This window comes from Arvicanthis niloticus, chromosome 22, assembly GCF_011762505.2.
Source record: "Arvicanthis niloticus isolate mArvNil1 chromosome 22, mArvNil1.pat.X, whole genome shotgun sequence".
Lineage (NCBI taxonomy): Eukaryota > Metazoa > Chordata > Mammalia > Rodentia > Muridae > Arvicanthis > Arvicanthis niloticus.
The window spans coordinates 51060925-51086159 of NC_133429.1; the positions used below are offsets into that span (position 1 = coordinate 51060925).

General features: G+C 33.5%; 2 protein-coding genes across 5 annotated transcripts; both read left to right on the forward strand.

Annotated features, from left to right (window-relative positions):
* The first annotated feature begins 1717 nt into the window (after positions 1 to 1717).
* On the forward strand, positions 1718 to 14126 carry LOC143436415 (olfactory receptor 6C1-like). 4 transcript variants are annotated; one of them, XM_076920754.1, is made up of 3 exons: positions 1718 to 1996; positions 5013 to 5123; positions 5536 to 14126. In XM_076920754.1, the coding sequence occupies exon 3, from the start codon at positions 11726 to 11728 to the stop codon at positions 12659 to 12661; it is 936 nt and encodes a 311-aa protein (XP_076776869.1). In that variant the 5' UTR covers positions 1718 to 1996; positions 5013 to 5123; positions 5536 to 11725; the 3' UTR covers positions 12662 to 14126. The 4 variants fall into 4 exon arrangements, with proteins under 4 accessions (XP_076776869.1, XP_076776870.1, XP_076776871.1 ...); XM_076920755.1 differs by having other exon boundaries at positions 11534 to 14126; XM_076920756.1 differs by lacking the exon at positions 5013 to 5123 and having other exon boundaries at positions 11534 to 14126.
* Positions 14127 to 17984: 3858 nt separating this feature from the next.
* On the forward strand, positions 17985 to 23745 carry LOC143436416 (olfactory receptor 6C3-like). The gene is made up of 2 exons (XM_076920759.1): positions 17985 to 18124; positions 20116 to 23745. Exon 2 carries the CDS (start codon positions 20138 to 20140, stop codon positions 21074 to 21076), a length of 939 nt encoding a protein of 312 aa, XP_076776874.1. The 5' UTR covers positions 17985 to 18124; positions 20116 to 20137; the 3' UTR covers positions 21077 to 23745.
* The last annotated feature ends 1490 nt before the right edge of the window (positions 23746 to 25235 follow it).

Sequence of the window (25235 nt, forward strand, 5' to 3'; positions counted from 1 at the left end):
GTCCTCTTTTGAATAACTTCCATTTTCTTGGATTAGTTCAATGAACATAAGAGGATGAGGATGACCACAGTTGTTATGTACATACAGAATGAAGGCCTGACATACATGTTTTACCATAAAGTCAGTTGCTGTCCTATGAGTAGTAAGCTATCATTTACAAGTTGGCATCTCTACCCAAATGTACCCAAATGTATTGAATCATGTATGTCTTTCATTATTTTTTAGTAGAGGGCTTGAGATGATAGTATCTTATTTTCCATTATCTTCTCTGCTTGCTACTTTGGTCTTTCTCTTGGGGAACATACTTTGATTTTGCATTTCCATCTTTGGATAAAAAAATGGTAAGTCTTGAGGATGGACTTCTGTCTGTAAGCCTATATATATTTTCTTAGGAACATTAGGGATGTTCTAGGGGCTCTTGCAATAGATGACTGCCATTTGAAGGATAGTTGGATGGTTTCTAACAAATGTAGAATTTCTTGTTTATGTTTTATAGATGTGTTGTTGGTTGTCAATAGTCTTTACTCTTCTTATGTGACAAAATTTGCATGGATTATCATGAAACACCATGTCCAACATGGTTTGGTTTTGAAAATATGACTGATGTGATGATGTAGGGAATAAAGAATAGATTCACATACACACAGAATAGAAAATCTGAGATATGGTGAGCCTGCTCACTTATTCAAGAATAGTAATAACTGTGCAACAACTCAGAACCTTGGTATGTTTATTACATACAGCACAAGAAGGTGGGTTAGTTAGTCTAGGTAGGAGGTCTTTGAAGGGGAGCAGTCTTAGGTTACAGTCATCTGGAAGATGAAACTGAAGTTATTAATTTTTACATATACAAGTCAATCATTCATAAACACTCATACCTGGGCCAGAAGAAGCAAAAGTAGTACCATGGCAATAAGCAGTAGATCCAGGCAAGCTTACTGAAGATAATGGAGCCAAGAATTCACATAGTCTTTTTAGGAGATTCACAATCTGGAAAACGTAACACATTAATAGATATCCACATTGAAAATCAATATTGGGCAGAAAGACTGCAAGAGCTGGGGCAGCTGTACACATGAACTCACACTAATTGTGGCAGCATGCACAAGTCTTGCTCAAAATCAAGCCAGACCAAATATGAGCTGAGAGGGGCGAGATGGGCAGGCAGTCCAATTTCTAGCAGAGGATCTTATGGCAATTGATAGCTTCTGAGAGAGGAAACTTTCTCTAATCGGACTACCTATGGAAAGTTGATCATGTTGCAGTAGAAGGCCATACATCCAAGGTTATATGGGTGGCACAAATTAGATATGATGGGAAAAAAGAGAGCAAAAAATTGGGTGAATAGGGAAGAGAGGGTGGCTCTAGGAAGATTTAGAAGACAGGGTGAATATGACAAGAACATACTGTAAGATAGTCTCAAAAATTAATAAAAATTAATATTTTGTATTCACTTACTACAGTTATTTCAAAAAATGATAACGCCAAAGGGGAAAACATGTTTTCATGCAATGCTATTATTTTCTTGATTTATTTATTTATTTGTGTGTGTGTCACTGGACACTGTCCCTCAAGGCTCCTTATCCAATTTCTGTACTAATGTCTGTTGTAGTTGGTATTCCTTTGTGTTTTATGTACATTCCACTTCCAGCAATTATGATTCTCTGAATTATTCCCTTGAGTTGGTTGCAGAGATTATAGATAAACCATTTATTAACAGATGCTATCATCCTGATGGTTTCCAAACACACGATAAGTTTTTACTTTATGTTTGCTGATTTTTTCCTTTTGTAGTTAATGAGATATATCAACTTTTGATAAAATGGTTCAATTAAGACGGAAACTTTTGCAACGTATAAGTTAGTTCAGCAAAGAGAGAATGGAGTGTTTTTAAAATTCTGATTTTCCTGGACTACAACACTAGCATTCACTGATGTCTTCAATGCATTACAACCATTCCCAGTGCCTGTGAAACTTTTTGAGAATTAGAGGCAAGGTAAGCATAAAGACAGTGAGGAAACTTCAGTTTCTAAACAATTTGTTACTTAAATGCTCAAGACTTCTAAAATGTTTTTTATCATACCATTTTATTCAATGATTAAAAATAAGAAAATACTATGTGTGTCTGTGGTTTAGTAAGTCTGTGGAGACTGTGTTTCAGAGAAGTGTGTTTACTAGAGGTATAGAGAGATTGTATCAGTATGTGCTGACTATAGAAATTAATGTGTGTTGTAAAAATTGTGTGTTGAATTCAAAGTAATTCAAATGTACTTTGACTATCCTTCTTGGTAAAAACTCTAAGAAAGATAAAATATGAATGCAGCTATTTTTATAGCTTGAATGCCACATGATTTAAAAAATACAATTATTTGCATAATTTTGTTAAATTTTTAGAAGTTCTGTTGACAGTTCAAGTCTACTTTAATCAGAGAAAACAACATTTGAACAAATTAATCTGATGCTTTAAATGCATAAATATTCCCTTTGTGTTTTTAATTAACTTCTCATTGACCTCAAAGAGCATATACTTTCCATGATGCTCAATTGACTTTATGATTTTCTAAGGAATTTAATCTTATTTTATGAGTTAATTTTACTGACTTTCTTTTTTACTCTCTTGCTGAAGAGTAAAATTATACCTGGATAGTAATGACCTGAAACTATCAGATTCTGAGTAGACATTTGCCAGGAGCACTTACAAATATGGTCGTTCACTTATTATTTTACAAAATGGTGGGGTTTAATGGTCTCTCTTTCCTCTGATTTGTTTCTGTAATCAATAGTGTTAATGCTGATAACTGAATGTGTCCATTATCCTTGAAATTGATTAATATCACTTGTTGACATTTCTCTACACAAAACCATCCAAGTTCATCACAAAATAATAAGAAACAATTAGTGGCACTTTGGCTACTGCCCACTCACTGCACCTTGGAGTGTTCTAAATAACCTTTTTAAAATTTTTTGAGGCAAAAGAAATTATAATGTTAAAAGTCTGTTAAACATTGAATAGCTTCTCCTGAGAAGTCATTGCATCACTGAAGTTAACAAAAATTCTCCAAGGAGTTCTACATTGTGAGTTAGCTTCTGAAACACTAAACTAAGTTTATTGCTTTATGATTAGGGACTGAACCAGATATTGTCTCCATCTTGATTTAATTATTCTTTTGTGTATGGTGTTAGCCTGAACTCTAAATAAATCTTTGAATTCATGATCTAGAAAGAAAGCTTGGGACATGATCACTAAAGTACATTTTAAAAATATGTGTTCTATGGTATAGTAGAAAAATAGAAAATTTGATAAACACAGAAAAAGTTGAAAAGTACAGTGGTATTATTAAAGGAAATAATCTGGCAGACAATATATCATTATTAACATAAACCATGCACATAAGAAATAATATGGAATGCTTCAAAGTCTCTTCATCAGTTTTCCAAAGAGCATTCTCTGAGCCCTGAGCACAATGTACACCTGAATAGATAAGAGTTTTGTTTTACTTTGATTTCAAATTTAAGGTCTTCATTGGTACGAGCTTCTTATTGATATAAAAGTGAGATGAATATTGATACTCTCATGGGCATTGTGCCTGTATAACACATTTAGGAATACAAGGCTTAGATGCAACCCTTCTTTAACTTTTTTAACTGATTTGGGACGGTTAGCCTATGAGTTAAGGGACTATAGCAAATTCAGGGCTTTGAGTTTATTGTTAGGGAGTTTTCTATATTTTATTTAGAAATAGCTGAGAGGAGTTAACAGACAACAGTCCAGGTTACCTTACATGGATAGTTGGCTTTCAAAACGTCAGAAGTCCATAGAATTGACGTTACAAATATTTCTATATTAATGTTCATTTTGATTAGAGACCTGTTTGCTCCTGACAGTTTCCTGTTGTGGGTTCTAAGAAGAAATTGAGCATCCTTGGAATTACTCCAGTTGTGCGGTGACAGCCACTAGGCAAGAATTGCCTCTTTCCATCTACAGACAAATTACTATCCAGAAAAGAACACACTTGCAGAATAGTCGACTGATTGTATCTGCCTAGACAGAGTAATCAGCTCTTAATAATTCTGCATTACTAAGGTCTGTCAGATGATTCTGGGCCAGAAGGCTGAAGATTTGATGCTCCAACGTTTGGTAGTATAGGGGCTTTCCAGGTGTTCAGCGGTCTCTATAAATTGGCTAAGGTTTAGAAGTTATGCTTAGTGCTTCCCATAATTTCAGTTAACTCAGTCATTCTGGATTTCTGATGGGGTTGAAGACCTATAGTCCCATAGCCAATCCTGGCTATTTAGTTTGAGAGAAAAGATCTGTGAGGATGGTCTTCAGCTGACATTCATTCTAAAGCCAAGAAAAAAGCCAGGTTCAAAACTAAGTGTTTTAGTTAGGAGAGATGACAGAGGTTCTGGTTAGTCAACAAAATGATGGACTGGGTATTAGGACTATCTTGTACCTCACTGATACAATTAGGAATAACTATGCTCTAATTGCATTTTGAGAGAACAGTTTTATTTTAACAGGAAGGGTGAAGCTAGGTGATGAGAGAGAGAAAGAGAGAGAAGGGGGGCATGGAGGCAGATGTTCACGTGTCTCCATCAGTCAAAGTTAGTTTATATATCTAGGTTGGGTATTGTGTTACACTTCTGATTGAGCATTACCAAACTTATAAAGCCTTTGATTATCATTTTAAAAAATGTATAAAAGCAAAAAGGAAAAGGGGGCATGGGATAGGGGTTTTCTAGGGAGGGGAAATGGGGAAAGGGGATGGCATCTGAAATGTAAATAAAAGAAAAAAAAAGGTAAGAGTTTTGTTTTTCTTCAGCACCGTGGGTTACCTGGAGGATTCCTCTAAGTACTTGCTTGGTGTCAGAGATTTGAAGAGGGCAAGATATGAAGCTGCTCCCAGTTAAATGCCCCAAAAGTGCTTTACAACTATCACACTTAACAAATATTAATAATCAGTATTTTTTATTCCCATGGCAAAAACCTGTCTCTATTGTTTTGGATAAAGTATCACAATAATTTTGATTAGATGAATAGAAGGAAATGAAAGACTAATTACCTATGCCAAACTCTCTGAAGAGAAAAACTAAGGATCTGAATTCATATAAGATAAGCTCAGGTAAAGAGATGACTGCATTAAGATATTCTTGGGGGGGTGGGCACATCCTCTTGGAGATGGGGGGTGAGGGAGGAGGTGTGGGACTTGGAACAGTTGGAGGGTGGGCTGGGAGGGGGATAAAGTCTGGACTGTAAAATAAGATTAGAGAATTAAAAAATATATTCTTCACACTCTACAATTACACCTATGCAGTAGTTGAAGACCAGAAATCATGTGTGTTTTTATTAATATTGAAGTTAAATTCCTCGAAATAACTATGAATACCCATGATGCTCATTAAACTTATTGCATGTTAACATACGCATAATACATTGACTTCTTAGAAATAATTTTACATAAAAGTATAATTTGGTACTGGATTCTGGACAGTGGATCTCCTAACACTTATGGTTTAATATGTTTTTTTTTTTAGGTTTAAAAGACTGTCTAGAAATGATGCTCTTTTGTCATGTGCTCCTTCTCATCACCCCTCTGGTGCCCACTCATACCTTTCCACACAGATCTTCTCACATTGTTTCATAGCTTTACGCAAAAGTAAAAGAGGAATGAACAGTAGCATTATTGTTTAGAAAAATATTAAAATTAACAAGACGTTTAAGAAATAGGTACATGATAAACCTGAAACAAGGTTGGGATAATTGGATATATTCAAGTATTAAATTATGCTTTATCTGATAAAAAGTTAATTGTGGCTTACTGGTGTTATAGAAAACCCTTACTATTAATCAATAATAAACAGATGGGCTAAATGATGCTACAGAACAAGAGAAAAGAGAGTTGAAGAGATGGCAGGAAAAGGACATAAATAATGCTTTATACAAATATATACAAATACATATATTTATTTATAACCAGTATTCTGATATGTTCTTTCATCTAAGTTTATTAAACTGAAGAAATTTGAAATAAGTAAGTAACATATTGTGAAGTATGTAATTATGGAAATACATTCAATACATGCCAATACCATGGAGTTTTTATTACTACGGCTCTGTAGTGCAGCTTGAAATCCATGACGGTGATACCTCCAGAGTGTCTTTTATTATTATTATTATTATTATTATTATTATTATTATTGTTATTATTATTATTATTACTATTTTTTGTTTTTTTTATATGAAACTAATTAGTGTTCTTTTATGGTTTCTAAAGAATTGTGCTAGAATTTTGGTGAGAAGTGCATTGAGTCTGTAGTCATCTTCTTTTGGGAAGATGGCCAATTTTACTATGTTAATTCTACCAATTCATGAACAGGGGCGATCTTTCCATCTTCTGATACCTACTTCAATTTCTTTCTTCAAAGACTTGAGGTACTATCACACAGGTCTTTCACATGCTTGGTTATTGTTACACGAAGACATTTTATATTATTTGTGACTATTGTGAATTGTGTTATTTCCCTAAATTCCTTCTTGGTCCCTTTATCATTTGATAAAGGAGAGCTACTGATTTTTTTTGAGTTAATTTTTTATCCAGCTCCTGTGCTGAAGTTGTTTATCAGATGCAGGAGCTCTTTGGCATAATTTTCCATGCTACACATCTATCTATCTATCTATCTATCTATCTATCTATCTATCTATCTATCTAATCATATCTGTGAAAAGTGATACTTTGACTTCTTCCTTCCAATTTGTATCCACTTGATCTTCAATAGTTGTCTTATTACTATAGTTAGAACTTCAAGTACTATATTGAATATTTATGGAGATAGTGGACAACCTTGTCTTGTTCTTGATTTTAGGGGAATTATTTTAAGTTTCTCTCCATTTACTTTGATGTTGGCTTTTGGTTTGCCGTATATTGGTTTTGTGTGTATTGTATGGTCCTTGTATCCCTGATCTCTCCAAACCTTTTATCATGAAGGGGTGCTGGATTTGTCAAAGGCTTTTTCAGCATCTAATATGAACATGTGATTTTTTTCTTTTCAGTATGTTTATATGGTGGATTACGTTGATGGATTATTGTATGTTGAACCACCCCTATATTCCTTAGATGAAACCTACTTGATCATGAAGAATGATGTTTTAGATGTGTCCTTGGATTCGTTTTGTATGTTATTGAGTATTTTTATATCAATGTTCATAAGGGAATTGGTCTGAAATTCTCTTTCTTTGTTGATTTATTTATTAGGGTAACTGTGGCCTCATAGAATGAGTTAGGCAGTGTTCCCTCTATTTCTATTTTGTGGAACAGCTTGAGGAATATTGGTATTAGCTCTTTGAAAGTTTGCTAGAACCCTGCATCCAGCATCATGTCTGCCTGGATGCTGCCATGTTTCTCGCCATGATGATTATGGACTGAACCTCAGAACTAGGCCAGCCCCAATTAAATGTTTTCCTTTATAAGTGTGGCCTTAGTCATGGTATCTATTTACAGCAATGGAAACCATATTGAAGACATTTGGCCATGGGTTTACCTATCTTGTTGATTTTCTCAAGAACCAACTCTTGAGTTATTTTGAGTCTTTGCATTGTTCTCTTGGTTTCTAATTTATTGATTTCAGCCCTGAGTTTAATTATTTACTGCAGTCTTACCTGCAGTGTTTGCTTCTTTTTGTTCTAGCACTTTCAGGTGTGCTGTTAAGTATATTTTGAATGATAATTAGAATTTCTTCATAATTTCTTTATGACGGCATTTAGTGCATAAAATTATCTTTTAGCACTGCTTTCATTGTGTCCCATAAATTTAGGTATGTTGAGTATTGGTTTTCATTGAATTCTAGAAAGTAATTTCTTTATTTATTTCTTCCTTGACCCAGTGATCATTGAGTAGACAGTTATGCAGTTTCCATGAGTTATGTATGCTTTCTGTTGTTTTTGAAGTTCAGCTTTAATCTATGGTGGTCTGATAAGGTACAGAGGGTTATTTCAATTTTCTTGTATCTGTTGGGACTTGCTTTGTGACAAAGTATAAGGTCAATTCTATGAAGTATTGAGAAGAAGGTATATTCTTTTGTGTTTGGGTAAAATACTCTATAGATATCTGTTAAGTCCATTTGATTCATAACCTTGGTTAGATTCATTATTTTTCTGTTTAGTTTCTGTCATGATGACTTGTGTATTAGTGAGGTGTTGAAGTCTTCCAATATTAATGTGTGGTGTTCAATGTATGATTTAAGCTTTAATAATGTTTTTTCTTAAATGGGGATGCCCTTGCATTTGGGGCATACATATTTAGAATTGAGACATTGTCTTGGTAGATTTTTCCTCTGATGAGCATGAAGTGTTCTTCATCTCCTTTGATTAATTTTGATTGAAAGTCTATTTTTATTAAATATTAGAATGGCTACTCTAGCTTGCTTCTTGGGTCCATTTCTTGGAAAAATTTTTCTAGCCCTTTACTCTGAGGTAATTCTATCTTTGTTGCTGAAATACGTTTCCTGTATGCAGCAAAATGATGAATCCTGTTTTCATGTCCATTTTCTGTTAGCCTGTGTCTTTTTTGGGGGGAATTGAGTCCATTGATGTTGAGAGATACTAATAATCAATGACTGTTAATTCCTGTTGTTTTAATGTTGTTGGTAGTGTGTATTTGTTCATGTGTGTATGTGTGTGTGTATGTATGCATGCATGCATGCATGCATGTGTGTATGTATGTGTGCATACATGTGTGCTTCCTTTCTTTTGGTTTTGATTGCTTGGGAATATCTATTTCCTGTGTTTCCTTGGGTGCAGTTAATTTCCTTGGAATGGAATTTTTCTTCTAATATCTTTTATATGGCTGATTTTGTGAATAGATATTGTTTAAATTTGGTTTTATCATGGAATATATTGTTTCTAAATCTATGGTTATTGAAAGTTTTGCTGGATATAGTAGTCTGGGCTAAAACCTGTGGTCTTTTAGAGGTAAGATATCTGCCTAGCCCCTTCTGGCTTTTAGAGTCTCTATTGAGAAGTCTATATTCCATTTTAATTGGATTATTAGGGTGGTGGATGTCTAGTTTCTTGAGTTGTTTATTTTTGATAAGTCCCCTATCCAATGTGGAGTTGATGAAAAACTTGATATGTACTCACCTTTTGGTGGATATTAGCTGTTAAGTAAATGATAATCACACTGCAATCCACAGATACAGATAAATTAGACTAAGAGGAGAGGTCTGGGGTCGGGGAAACACATGGATCTTTCTGGGATGGGGAAATAATAGATTTTGTGGATAGGCTGGAGGTGGGTTAGGATGGGAAAAGGGATTATATGGGAGGCAAGAAGGGAGAGAGTACAGAGAGAGGCCATTGAAATGTCTGAGCATGTAGAGGCCAATGTGGAAACCTACTGCAGTAGAAACTTCCTGGAACCTATGAGATTCACCTGAATGAGGATTTCTAGTAATTGAGGATATAGAACCTGAAGCAGACATTTTCTGTAACCAGGTTAGGATCCCAGTGATGGGTCTTGGACAACAATCCCACTACAAAATCTACAACCCACAACTTTGAAGGTAGGGACCTTCAAGATGTACTGGACAATAGTGGAAGTGTCCAAGCAATGACCAGTCTAACTTGATGCCCATATTATGGGAGGGAGCCCATGTCCAATGATGTTTAGATGGCCACAACCCAGAATCAGAAGCTGGATGTCTCAGAGACCTAGTGTAGTAAAACACAAGACTGGCAAAAAAGAATGTCAATAGAATGATTCCTAATGATATTCTGCTATATTCACAGGATTGATGTCTAGTCCAATCATTATCAGAAAGGCTTCCTTGAGCAGCTAATGGAAGTAGATACAAAGCCCCACAGCTAAACATTAGGTCAAGCTTGGTGAACCCTATAGGAGAGGGGAAAAGGTTGTAGGATCCAGAGGGGTCAGAGACATCAGGAGAACATGGGCCACAGAATCAACCAAGCAGGGCAAATAGAGGCTCACAGACACTGAAGCAGCCATCATGGAGTCTGCATGGTTCTTCACCAGGCTCTTTGCATATATGCTGTGATTCTTTAGCTTGGGGTTTTTGTTGGACTCCTAACAGTGGGAGTAGGATTGTCTTTGATTCTTTTGCTTACTTGTGGGACTTTTTCCTCTTAATGGATTGCTTTGTCCAGCCTTGACATGTAGTTATATGCCCAGTCTTATTGTATTTTGTCATGCCCAATTCAGTTGATATCATTGGGAGGTCTGCTCTTTTCAGAAGGGAAATGGAGGTGCAATTGATCTGGGCAGGAAGGGAGGTGTGTGTGTGTGTGGGACTAGGAGGAGGGAGGGAAGGGACACTGCTGCCAGGATGTGTTGTATGACAGAAGAATCATCAAAATGAAAAATGAAAAAATTTAAAAGACTATTGAGGGAAAGTAGTTTGGAGACATCTAATTTCTAAAATCCATACAGGAATTAGAAAAGTGATGTTTTAAACACTGACAGATGTCTAAGGAGAAACAGATGTTAACAGATGTTAAGGAGAAACCTCTTAAAAATAAAATAGCTTTCTCATCTTTTTAAAAAAATTTAAAACAAATATTTACATCTAGGAAAATTTGCAAGAAGATTGGAACAATGAGACAAAGGTGGTCCTGTTTGTGATAATAATTTGGAAGCATCTCTAAAAGATCCAAGATATCTGGGTCCAGAAGCCTATCCACAACCTTACCACTTTAGGCTATATGATATCTATCAGTTTGGTTTTCTTTACTTTGTTTTTATTAATATTCTTTCATATTTTTCTATATGTTAGCTTGATTACATGATATTTTTACATAAACACAGCAAACATTCTTCATATCCAAACATCGTTCCTTTATATTTCAAACCCAAACCCTTTAAATTTTCTTTTTCTTTTTTTTGAAGAGTAAACCTTTTTGTTTACAGTTGATGTCACAATACAGTAAAACTTGTGAAACAACTAATCACTAATGGATGGCTAGAACCCTTTCTATTAAATTTTATATTAACATTTTGGACTTTTGGGTGAGCATTTTCAAATATGAATGAAATATATGGTACTTGTATTTCTGTGTTTGTCTTATTTTGTTCAACATAATGATTTTCAGCTTTAGATATTTTGCTTCAAATTCTACAATTTCAGTCATTTCTCTGGCTGAGAAAAAGATTTCATAGTACATTATCTGTTGACGTGCCACAATGTTGATTCCATATTGAAGTTATTAGAACAGTGTCACAAGAACATGGAAGTGTTGCATTTCCTATCTATTTGAATATACTTTTCCTTGTATATATATTCTCAGTGGTGAGATCACTGAATCATGCAATAGTTCCATAGTAAACACTGGAAAGATGCTTTTTTTATTCTCCATAGTGACTGTACTAATTTACATACCCCCAAACTGTTCTTTTTCTCTCCATAGATGCTCCAGAGTCACTTTTTCCCCCACAATACTCATTAGATATGGGTTGAAATAATGTGTATCTCATGTTGTGGTTAGCAATTAATTTAGTTTAAAAATTTGTTTTCAATAAAGGTTTTTCCATACAAAATATGAGGAATTAATGGATCATTGTTATTATTGTGTGGCTTCCAACACTCCTGGATGTAGAGAAAGCTTATTTCTGCAAAAATTCTAACTCGGTACTGAGACTTATTACTTTGTAGTTCAAATTGGTTATCTGTGTTTTTGTTATTATGTCTGGCTAAGGTAAAAAGTGGGTTCCGAATGAGCAACCATACTGAAACCACAGAGTTTATTCTTCTGGGATTGTCAGATGACCCTAAGATCCAGGTTGTGATCTTTGTCTTTCTCTTCATCACCTACACACTCAGCATCACTGGGAACATGACCATCATCACTCTCACCTTGCTGGATTCTCACCTCCAGACCCCCATGTATTTCTTTCTCAGGAATTTTGCAACTTTAGAAGTATCTTTCACAACTGTCTGTATACCAAGGTTCTTGGGCACCATTATCTCAGGGGATAAAACCATTTCTTTCAACAACTGCATAGCTCAGTTATTTTTTCTTATTCTATTTGGAGTTACTGAATTTTACCTTCTAGCTGCCATGTCCTATGACCGTTACATCGCCATCTGCAAGCCTCTGCATTACCTAACCATCATGAGTCAGAAGGTCTGCACAATGCTGGTCTTTTCCTCCTGGCTGATTTCTTTCCTAATCATCTTTCCTGCACTGATGTTACTTCTACAGCTTGATTATTGTGGCTCCAATATCATTGATCACTATACCTGTGATTATTTTCCCCTGCTTCAACTTTCCTGTTCAGATACAAAGTTCCTGGAGAGAATGGGGTTTTCCTGTGCTGTTTTTACCCTAATGTTAACTTTGGTGTTAATATTTTGGTCCTACACATACATCATCAGAACGATTGTGAAGATTCCTTCTGCTAATCAGAGGACAAAAGCTTTTTCCACGTGTTCTTCCCACATGATTGTCATATCTATCTCTTATGGCAGCTGCATTTTTATGTACATTAAACCCTCAGCAGCAGATAGAGCATCATTGACAAAGGGCGTTGCCATACTAAATACCTCAGTAGCACCCATGTTAAACCCCTTCATTTATAGCCTGAGGAATCAGCAAGTCAAGCAAGCCTTTATGAACATGGTGAGGAAGATGGTATTTTTTTATAAGTAAATGAAATGATGTGGTCTGTGAATAAATTAAATTAATAAATTAAATGTGTCAGTGATGCAGTTGTATCAGTGTGGTGCTTGTTTATTCTTTCATTTTTGTTAACAGTTTACTATCCTATCTTACTATTGCATGTCTTATGTAACGTTATCTTCTTAGGTCTTTTGATGGAACATTTTCCTGATATTTTATAGTAGCAGCTTCTTAAGTTGTAATTATCATACAGATAAAATTTCAGTTTGAGTTTGATCCTAGAAAATTTATCCCCAGAAAAGGAAAGGCACTTCATAAACATTCATGTATTTTACTCAATATATACTGGAAATGCATTTGGTAATTTTCACATCTTTTTACATCACTTCTCTTTATTATTGAGTAGCCATTTTAGGATGTGCCATGAAATTAAGTGACCCCTACCATCCCAGTTTAGTTCACTTAAAAACACAAACAATATGGTACATTCATGTAATTTATTTATCAGTAAGTAATGGCAGTCATTCATAAAATACACATGAGCTATGTGTTTAATGGAACTTTTATATATATACCAATCCATGTTCTCCATATATATATGTGGAGAAGGTTCAAACATATTCATTTATATATATATGTATATATATATAATTTTCACATATATATGTATATGTGAGCAAATAAACAAAAATTGTTTGAGACTCTTTTGTACTTTGTAATTCCACTAAGAAAAAGCTCCTTTGTCAATATCAGTAGCCAAACAACATGTATTTAATATGTACATTTATAGGTGGATGCATACTCTGTTGACACTTTTTCAAAACTTACATGTATATGCTCGTATAGTGTATAGTCATGTATGCAATATATTCCTAGTACATATGTGTTTACTACAAAGATAACTTTTTCTTCTCACCTTTTGATCTATTTTGGAACAAAAATATAGTTTTATTTATTATATAGATGATCTATTTTCTATAAAATATAACCTCAAAACAAAGAAAGATTTCTCATTATATAATGTTAGTGTTATAGTTTGGTTATGAAGTTTCTAAAAATGTTGTATTTGCTAAAGGCTTTGTCTATGGATGAACTTGCTGTCAGGCAGCTGTTACATCATTTGACACTGACTTCACAGGCTATAAAAACATGCAGTATGATAGGATGAAGAGAGTAATTTTGTGTTGTGCCCAGAATTTTCCTTTCAATACATCTGCTTTCCCATTGTCATAAATTGAGCAGCATGGTACTGCCATGTTCCTTCATGGCATCTAACTCCCAAAACATAGCAGTGAAACTTATAGATAAAAGCTTCAGCCAAAATAAATTCTTTTTCCTTCAATCCATTTCCTCAACTCTTGTCATAATAATGAAACACTAACAAGATTTTATTTGTTAAACTAACCATTTAATATATTATGTTTAAAACATTAAGAATATCTAAAAACATAGCTAAGCAGGTTGTGCGTGTGTATGTGTGTGGGTATGTGTAAGAACTGTGGACAATAAAAATTTTCCCAATTTTATGAACCAATGTCTTCATAATAAAAATACTACCATTATGATCTGTGTTGCATTATTTTGAAGATTGCCATACAATGAGAGACAAAATATGATAAATTTTGCTGAAAAAGGTTGAATTAGGGGAAGGATTAAAGAAGCTGAAAGGGATAGCAACTCTATAGGAAGACCAGTGGTCTCAACTAACCCACCCCAAGGAGCTCCCAGAGACTGAGCCACCAACTAGGGGCATACAGGCTGATCTGAGGCCCCTTCCACATATGTATCAGAGGTCTACCTGGTCTGTCTCAGTGGGAGAAGATGTGCTTAATCCTCAAGAGACTTGAGGCCCCAGGGAAGGGGGAGGTCTGGTGAGGGGAAGAACGCCCTCTCAGAGGCAAGAGGAAGGAGGAATGGGATGAGAAACTATGGGAGAGGGGGACCAATGAGGAGCAATGACTAGAATGTAAATAAATAAAATAATTAAAAAAGAAAATTAATAGAATTTGAAGGGATTCAAATCATAGAAATAAATCATTGATTTTTACCCCCCTAAATTCCTACCTCCCAAAATGAATGACGAATTTTATATTAAAAACTACAATTGACAGAACTGTGAGTTCTATCATCTTAAAGCATAAATTGTTCCATCATCACATAAAGGAAAATAGCAGGTAAGTCTAAGTAACTTGTCTGGGGACAAAATAAGATCTGAATAGTATGTAAAACAATGGCCTATAATTATTATAATATTGACAATTATTACATTTAAAAAATATGATAAATATACTCATAATTAAAATTGTAATTGAGGTGGCTCAAGATGGCTCAGCAAATAAAGTACCTGCCATTTAGACTGTCATCTGAGTTCATTCCCCACACACACATGGTGGAAGAAAAACTGACTTCCAAAACCTGTCCGCTTATCTTCAACCAAAACATGGCACATATGGGACTACACACAATATACACATAAGCACAAAATAAATAATAAATATTTTATTTTTTACCAGGAAGAGTTTACTGACAGCTTGTCTACTTGATGCCATGACATCTGAATGAAGGATTTGATACTTAGTATCCAGATCCATTGCCTTCCTGATTCCATCTGGATGTCTGGACTTATAAAAATAAAAAAAAGGGTTTTGTTCTGCTCTTCTACTTTCCTTTTTAAATCTATTAAAAATATAATTATATAAATTTTCCTTTTTCTGCCCTCCTTCCAATGCCTCTGATGCTTTTTTCTTTTAAACACTTTCTATGCCCCCCTCTCAAACTGATGAGCTCTCTTTCTTGGACTATTATTGTTACATGTAGATATATGACTACAACAACTGAGTTCATCTTTGTTCTTTGTGTACATGTCATTTCTGAGCTAATTATTTTATTGGATTGTCTGTTGGGGGACTCATCTCTAAAAGATGCTAATTTACCCTCTCTCAACAATCAACTTCTCAACAACCCAATCTCAAACAAATTAATAACTGTAGTTCTTTGGTCTTCCCCTCTCACTTTAGCACATCTATAGATACTGTCATTCTCCGGGCTTTGTTTATGCAGCCATTTCTAGAAGACATGGTGTCACAGCAGAGAGTTTCTCTGCCACCGTTTCTGTGATGCTCCCTGAGCCTTGGGTATAGGTGTTATGGTATAGATGTAGCCATCGTGGCAGGCTTTCCACCATCTTTTGACCTCTACAGTTGCAATTTTCTGCAATAGTCTCTATTTTCTGTAAGAGAAGCTTCTTTGATGAGGAATGAGGGCTACACCTATCTGTGTAGTTTTAGAATTTAGGTAGAAATTTTGGTGGTCTAATTTAGTAGTAGTTGGTTCTCCTCCACGTTTCATAATCTCACAAGCCGTGGGTATTGTCACCATGCCCTTATTTTATGGTTCTAAAATCAAGTTAAATGGAACATCCCCAGAAAGCTCTTTTAATATATCATGAAAAAGATTAAGAATTAAGAAGAAAGGCAAAGCAGGAAATCTATTTTGTTATTAGCCCTGTAACCAAAAGCAATATATAATAAGATATAAACAACTGATTAATACAAACAGTCTGTAGACAACCCTGTTCTTGACTTTTTCTGACTCTGTCTTGTTTTTATCTTCTAGGTCTGTGGTATATGATTTAGTAATATCACTTTCCAAATATGTGAATAACAAAAAACAAATATTTACATATTTGTGAATACTTATATGTGCATGTAATAATATAATAAACAATAATAACCAAGGAAAAATAGGGTATCAATTTGAGTAGGTGCATGGGAGGTTGCCAAGGAGGGACTGAAGAGAAGAAAAGAAAAGAAAAAAAGATGTAATTCTGCATTTAAGCATGTATTAAACCTAGATCTTGTTATCACATCTTTCTATTCTGGTGTAATCACCACTACTCTTTCTTTTGAATTTGGCATTGCCTTTATTGCTTTGGGCATTGTTTTGATTGATGATTGTTGTGAAAATGTCCAACCTATTGAGGTTGGGGCCACCTCTAGGCAAGTGGTCTTGGATGCTGTAAGAAAGAAGGCTGACTAAGCCATGAGAAGCAAGCCAGTAAGCAGCACCCCTTCATATCCTTTGCATCAGCTCTTGCCTCTAGGCTCCTGCCCTGATGTCCTTCAATGATATAAAGATATAAGATAAAATAAACCCTTTCCTGACAAAAAAGATTCTGTCAAATCTTTCTCTGATTTGTCACTTTGCCTGTTAATTAGAAATCATTTTTTTGGGGGGGGGGGATTAATGTTGTGTACTAAAGAGTTCCAGCCAGAGGGATTAAAGGTGTGTACTAAGGGTATGTCTGTGATCAGCCAGATCACACAGACCTAGAAGATGCTTGGATGTGGTCAGAGTAGCCATATTCCTGGATTAAAATTCCTCTACACAACACATTCTTGTTTATACTATGAAGACTTTTCTCAAGGGGATTAAGTAGTAGGGATGGCTCATCCTCAATGTTGGCTGCAATGTTCATAGATAAGTTTATATGGAATAGAATTGAAAAGGAGAAAGCTATCTAGTGCTATAGTGTTTTCTCTTAAGACTCTAGGAAACCCTGATTTAAAGTTGTTCTATGCTACCATGTAATTTCATCACTAACATAATCTGTGAAAGGGAAATGAAGTATCTATCAAAAATTTGTATTTAAATTGTACCAATAGTTGTCACATGTGTGCAAATACACAGAAGCACTGCAGCATTATAACCAGTGAGGTGAATTAGTAATGAGCAAATTTCCAGTTCTCAATCAAAAATTAATGAATTGCATTTAACTTGCCTTAAGTTTCCCACATAACAGTTACATAAAGATGAAGTTTGTCTACATAAAGTGATAAAAATAACATTTAATGCTAACTGTATACTTTAAAAAGCTGAATAAGAGAGTTACAGAATTTTTAATGTGGCATGATTATATAATTACTGTCTTTGGGAAATTTGTAACATGGATTAAGTAAACAAATAGCTTAACACATAAATATTTGGTAGAATATTCTGTTTTTTATGCCTGTGAATTTGATGTTTTGAGGGTAATGAATACCTTGTAGGAAATACATTAGTAGGTTTCTATATACTACTGTGATACTAGATTCTCACATGTTAATTATAAAATTCAAAATAAAATACAACTGAAGTACAGTTCTAATTTTTAAAGATATTATAATTTTCATTACTCAGTCTTGGTCATAGAGAGATTTACTAATGAATAAACTAGGTGTCCTACATTCAAAGAAGAATCATTGTAGGATTGGCTTTTGCAAATCCCAGAGGCTTTGAGAATGTATTACCTTCATTGTATAGACTGAGTCTATCTGCTTATTAAGAAAATTAAATTTGGCCAAAGGGAAGCCAGGTCAGATATTATCAGCTGATTGGTACAGTTTCCCCATTGTCTCCTTATATTGTGACATCACAGTGTCTTATGAACCTGTTTCTGCTTGCATCCTTCATATCACCATTCCAGTCTCAGAATTTCTGCACCAGCCAGAAAAGGTCACTTTCTGTCATCTTTGTATAGCATCGATGTTAACTTAATTAGAGTGCTTTGAAAGGTTTCACCTTCTAGCTTTTTTTCCCTTTTTTCTTTTTTTTATTGGATATTTTATTTACGTTTCAGATGCCATCCCCTTTCCCCATTCCCTCCCCCTAGAAAGTCCCTATCCCATGTCCCCTTTTCCCTTTTGTATTTATACATTTAAAAAAATGTTAATCAAAGGCTTTGTAAGTTTGGTAATGCTCAATCAGAAGTGTAACCCAATACCCAACCTAGATATATCAACTATCTTTGACTGGTGGAGACATGTGAACATCTGCCGCCCTGCTTTTAAAAGCAGCTTCCCTTCTAAATTTGCTTGAAGAAATATTAGGATTACCATAGCAAGTTTTGGAATTTGGATCTTAGGTCTGTTTCTGTGAAACAATAAAAGGTATTAAAGATAAATATGCTTTATTTATGAAACTGCCAGAAATCTCAGAAGCAATCCAGCCTGTGATTTTTCTATGTGACACATTCTGTGTATTAGAGACAAAGGTGAGCTGGATACCAGACATTTGTTCTGAAGAATATTATGAATATATTTCAACTTGTTTTTAAGTAAACAAAGACTAATCTAGAATTACATGTTTTATGGTGTCATCAGACATACCAAGGAGATATTCCATAGTTGTGAAGAAATGAATATTTTCTGACATCTAAAGACTTATTTTTAAAAAGTGGAAGAATTTTAATATAAATTTATTACTACTGATTTTTATATTTTCAGTATATTTCATTCATTGTTCAATCCACAGTATTAGTCTCTTCATTTTAATGTCTGTTTTATGGCATATTAATAACACACACACATTGCTAAATATATACAATTCTGAGAGCCAGAATATAAAATAGTAAGAAGTAAATAATGCCAATCATTAGTTTTAATGTCTACCACATTATGTGTTGCCCTATAAAAAATAATAAAGTGAATATTGTTGAGAACATAATTCAAAGACACTATGGTATTTGCTAAGTAGTAGGAGGGACTAAAGTCAGAATGGTATAGTATAGTGCTTTGTAGTTTAAATAAGGTAAATCCTATAGAAAATTTTATATATTCTGATCAGTCCTTAGAATAATGTTTAATGGTTTATTTTGAGAGTTAGAAAGTAATTTAAACGGTCTTTTCTGCACTCAAAATTTTTTTTAAAGAGCTGGCCCAAAGTGATCATAGTAAATAAATTAAAAATGACATAAACATATCCCACTGTTATAGATATATTATTGCTCTCTCTATTATGTTTAATCTCCTGACTTATGTTTTCATTCCTATAGATTAAGAACTTGATAACAGATACTGCAGTTGATCCTGGACAAAACTTTTTCACAAGCAAAGCTAATCTAGTCCTTTATTTCCATGATGCCAAATGTGTTTCTCCATGGCCATTTTAAACTGATACCTATTAAAAATAAAAGTAATTAGAACAGGAAAAGGGCTTGGCAGATGTGGCAGATTATTTTCTAACATTAAATTATAGAAGTTTGGAAATGGCATTATATTTTAAATTAGCTGTTATATATCAGCATAATTTAACAAAATATAGGAAATTGATAAAAGCCTTAATATAAAAATTACACATACATTTGAATTTTATTGCAAGAATGCATGACTTAAGGGTGTATAGCAGTTCTGACTCAACATAGATATTTCATGTAAAATTATTGAAGATGATTTTAAGCAAAATCATAAATTTTTACTTTAGAAGATTATATATACTTCTATAGTATATAGCATTATATGTATGAATATATAATTATATAAATTATATATATAAATTATATAAATAAGTATATAATTATATATTGTATGTTTCTAGTAGGAATGAAGAGACTTGGTAAAAATCTTAAAGGAAGATTCCTATCAGTTTGTTGCATATAGTAATACTAATATTTAACCTTTCAATTCTTCTGTATTAGGTTTATACTTTGATTTCTTTTTTATCAATAGATTCTGCTAGTAGTAAATCAGTATGAAAAACCATTCTGTGATTACTGAGTTTGTGCTCTTGGGAATATCTGATGATCCAGAACTTCAGGTTGTGATTTTTATCCTTTTATTCATTGCTTACATATTAAGTATCACTGGAAACCTAACCATCATCATCCTCACCTTGCTAGACTCCCAGTTAAAGACTCCTATGTATTTCTTCCTCCAGAATTTCTCCTTCCTAGAAATTATATTCACCAGTGTTTCAATCCCTAGATTTTTGGAGTCAATAATTACTAAAGTCAAGACCATTTCCTATAACAACTGTTTGGCTCAGTTATATTTCTTCATCTCCATGGGAGTGTCTGAGTTCTTCCTTCTAACTGCTATGTCTTACGATCGCTATGTTGCCATCTGCAAACCACTGCACTACACCCTCATCATGAATCAGAAAGTCTGCACCCTTCTTGTCCTCACTTCATGGCTGGCAGGATTCCTGACCATCTTCCCACCATTAATGTTGGTCCTCAAGTTAGACTTCTGTGCTTCTAATGTCATTGATCACTTCTCCTGTGACTACTTCCCCATTCTGCAGCTCTCCTGCTCAGATACAAGGAGTTTAGAGATGATTGGTTTTTACTTTGCTTTTGTCACTCTGCTGTTCACACTGGCTCTAGTGATCTTGTCCTACATCTGCATCATCAGCACCATTCTGAGGTTCCCATCTGCCAGTCAGAGGAAAAAGGCTTTCTCCACCTGCTCCTCTCACATGATTGTCATCTCCATCTCTTATGGCAGCTGCATTTTCATGTATGTGAAACCTTCTGCAAATGAAAGAGCATCACTGACCAAAGGGGTGGCTGTTCTCAATACTTCAATTGCTCCCATGCTGAATCCTTTTATTTACACCTTGAGAAATCAACAAGTAAAACAAGCCTTCAAGGATTTGATTCATAAAGCAGTACTTTATAGAAGTAAATGAGGATACATGTTAAGAGGAACAAATATTGTAATGACATAAAGACAAAATGAAGTTTATTGTACTTTTCTATCATGTCCCTATCTCTCAACTGTCTATGTTGCTGAGCACTTTGGTCTTGTCTTACTATTAATCTGAAAGATACTACAGCATGGTTGCTTTTAGACTCATGTATGCTAAATACAAGCCATGATTTACAATTCTGGTATTCGTTCACTCCTTTTTCGGTTTGCTAGTTTGTTAGGTTCATCTTTGAGATAACAGTCTGGTACATAGCCCAAAATGGTCTGAAATATGTATTTCTCTTGGATTCTTCAGAGCAACTGGAATTTACAAGCCTGAGCTTCAGATTCTAGAATATTTTACAATTCTGATAAAAAGACCATTTGCTGGAGAACACAAGTCAATGTCTTTATCCTTAATAAAAATTTTACACTCTTGATATATAAGATTAGACACTATCTTGATAATCTTACATTGAATTTTTCTCTGTACTAATATAAAACTATAGTAATATTTTATAAAATAAATATTTTAAAGAAATCTCCTTAATATTTATACTTATATAATGTATTTATTTTTCACTTAGAAAGAATTTGAAGTTCATGTTCTTCCCTATTCTGTAGTTATTCTAAAAGTATATATTGTAGCCAATGTTTTATGTTGTCTGTGTTGATCTGTATTTGGTTATAGAATATATAAACGGTTTAGTCATAATTATTCTGACCAGACCTAGAAATCTGAGAATTTCTTCTGCAGTATGAGTGGTTTCTAAAGCACTTATTCTATGCCTGAGTTATTTTACCATATTTATTTATCATATTTACTTATTATGAGTTATTTATCATATTTAACTTTCATGGGAAAATTCATGGCTCCATGGAAAAATTTCCATGCTGATATATATATGCCTATATATATTCATTATTAGATTATTTAGATTATTAATTCAGATTACAAATTTTGCTATTCTTTCTCCAAAAAATTTGGTAAACACACTCATACTTGGAGTTATAAACTTATTATTTACAGCTTAAACTCATTGGCTACTCTCTCTGAAGTTTATAGCTCTCATATTGATATAAATGTATATTATGTTTTTTATTTTTTGTATTTTGTTTATATTCCCTTTATGGCAATTTTGGTGGTTTTACTTATTATGTTGAGCAGATTGCTGACAGAGTAGATAAAATGTATGTAGAAATATGTCAAACAATTTTAAAAGACCTTCTTTTCGATATATTTCTTTGGTCAAATAAATATGTCCAACTCAATAAAATAAAGAAACTAGTACATAAACATTTACAATAATAGAAAACTAGTTCAGAGAGAGTGCGGATAGATGCTTACTAGAAATGTTGGTTTCTTGTAGTTGGATAACTGACATAGCTAATACTCAGTATTCCAGAACTTTGATTGTTAGAAAAACTGTAAAAACTGGAGAACTATCAAACATACAGAAGGGAGTGGAAGATTTGAACTTCAACCTGGACTCATTCTCTGATAACTCAAGATTTAACCAAACAAAATATAGTACATTAGACGTTATTTTTAAGCTTGATATAGTTAGAAGCTTATAGAATATATGCTTTGTTTTATTATATCAATATGTTTCTTTCTTTTAATTAAAAAGTAGGACTTAATTATTTTGTGTCTACATTTCATTTAATTACAGGTTATATAGGTCTGTTTTCAAGGTTATCAGAGATTTTATTTGATAATGGCTAGGTATGTGACAAATGTTAGCTATGTGAATTAATGTATATCATGAAGTTTCTCTGAGTAATAATGCTTTGTTAATAGCCATATTTTTCTAAGTGCAAATGAGATGAAAAGTTTCAGTTCAGCTGGATCCCAGCAGCAGCTACGTAGCCAGTTTGTGGGGGATAGGAGTGACTGTATCTTTTTAAGGACTCCCCTTCTTTTCTTTGATACCCTTTCCCATATCAGTGCAATCACTAGTGAACACTACTTGTCTAGTTCTGTGTGGAAATGCCCCCTCCTTGCACCAACTGGTTGAACTCTTTTTTCTTGACAAATAAGTTAAGGGACCATTAACTTAAAAATACGGTAAAAAGTTTATTTTTAAAAGACATTTATACTAAGTAGAAAAATAATACTTTAAAAAAACCCACAGTGCTATGAATAACCCTTACAGAGTGGAGAATTAATTCCAACTGAAATAAAAAGGAAATAATTAGTACTGTTAGTTATTCTTGGAGCCTATGAGCCACACATATATGGAGAACAATTATTTATTTAATAAAATAATTTAAAAATGTCTTTTAATTACACCTCCATTTTAAGCAGAGAAACTGAAAGTTAAGGACATCAAGCCATTTTTTCCACTATCATGTCTCTCTGATGTCTGTTTGTGCTTTTCTCTAGCTCTCTCTGATGGCAAAGCTCATATGTTTTTTTTTGTGATATCAAATTCATCCTCTAACACCCTAAGTTACAAATAAACAGTGTTTCAATATAACAGTTTTGTTGTTATTTCTTCTTTCATCTCTGTTTAATTATAGTAACTAGTTAATGAATTGAAAGTATGAGGTTTTGAATGATTATTTCCTATAAACTGTTACAGTAATGACTGCTACTATTAATTTGTGATTAAATGGGATGTTCTGATCTTTATCTTTCTTTGATTTTTTTCTATTTACACTGGTATTAATACAATTAAATGCCTTTATTACTGAAATCAATAATATAAGACTAATATTTTCCTAAGAAAAGATATGTTATTTTACATATTGTGAAAATACTATTGTGGAAATAGTAAAAAGAAATCTAATAACAAAAATCCTCTAAACACTCAGTGGCCTCTCATTAGGAGTCTTTGTTTCATTCAGTTCAATAGAAATTGACTCAATAGAATTCTTGTATCATGACTCAGATCCTGTGATATTTGAATACTGATAAGCATGTTACAATGTAATTATGAGTAGAGCCATTTCCCGCACCCTGAGGTAAATAATCATTGATGTTACATATGTTTTATCTTAAGCTTTGAACAGTGCTTCAAATGTATAAAATGGAAAGAAAAATCTGGCATGAATGAAATACACGTGTTAAGATAAGCTTATAAATTTTTCCAATTAATTTTAATGAGATTTAATTGAATAAAACACAAGCAAATATAGAGAAAGTTGAAAAATACTATTCTTATAAAATTATTGAGGCACCAAGGAATGCTTTTATCACATGCAGCAAAAATTAATTAAATTAGAACACACATAGGAAATAAAGTGGAACCATTTAAAATTTCATCTCTGTCTTTAATACAAGCATCCTATGATACTTCAAGCCTTATCTTTGGCCATTGAATAAATTTTCCATATCTTAATCAAGTTTACTTGAAGGTTTGTTATTGATACTTCTTTGATTTTGGAAAAGCAGGTCATGAGAATGTTTTCAGAATGTAAGTTATTGAAGATGTTATATAGGCATTTTATTTAAAAGTATAAAATCACTGTTAATTTTCATTTTTCAAGAATTCAATATTAGACTATTTGGAGGTTAAACTAGAAATAATTTATATGAAGTCACTGAAAACAAATGACAGTGAGGGCTGAACTATGTTCTTCTAGAAAAAAAATATGAATCCTAAACCACAAAAAAAGGAAAAAAAAGAGTAACAATATTAATTTTGTATCAATATAAGAAATTTATAGCAATGGAAACCTTAAATCTCCATCAATCTATGGATTATGTACCGATGTAAAATTATAACTTTAATTTGTATCAATTTTAAAGATTTCTACCAATGTAAAAAAAATATGGATCTGTGCTAAAGAAGCAAAGCTTAAAGGATGACATCAGTGACTCGGGATAGCCAATACAGACACCTTTGGAGTAGTTTAAGACTCCAGGAATTACAGGTACTTTATGTAATGTTAAAGTTCAATTTTCTAAAAACTAATTATAAATAATTATACATTTTATTTTATATCAATATACGAATCAAAAACATGGGATTTTCAAAATATAAGCATAGTATATCACTCCTACTTTGTATATTGGAGCTTTTATTTTATTAATTATTTTATTTATTTACATTCCAAATGTTGCCCCTTTTCCTGGCCCCCTCTTCACGAGTTCTTCACCTCATCCCTTATCTCCTTTGCTTCTGAGAGGGTGCTTTCCCACTCACCCACCCACC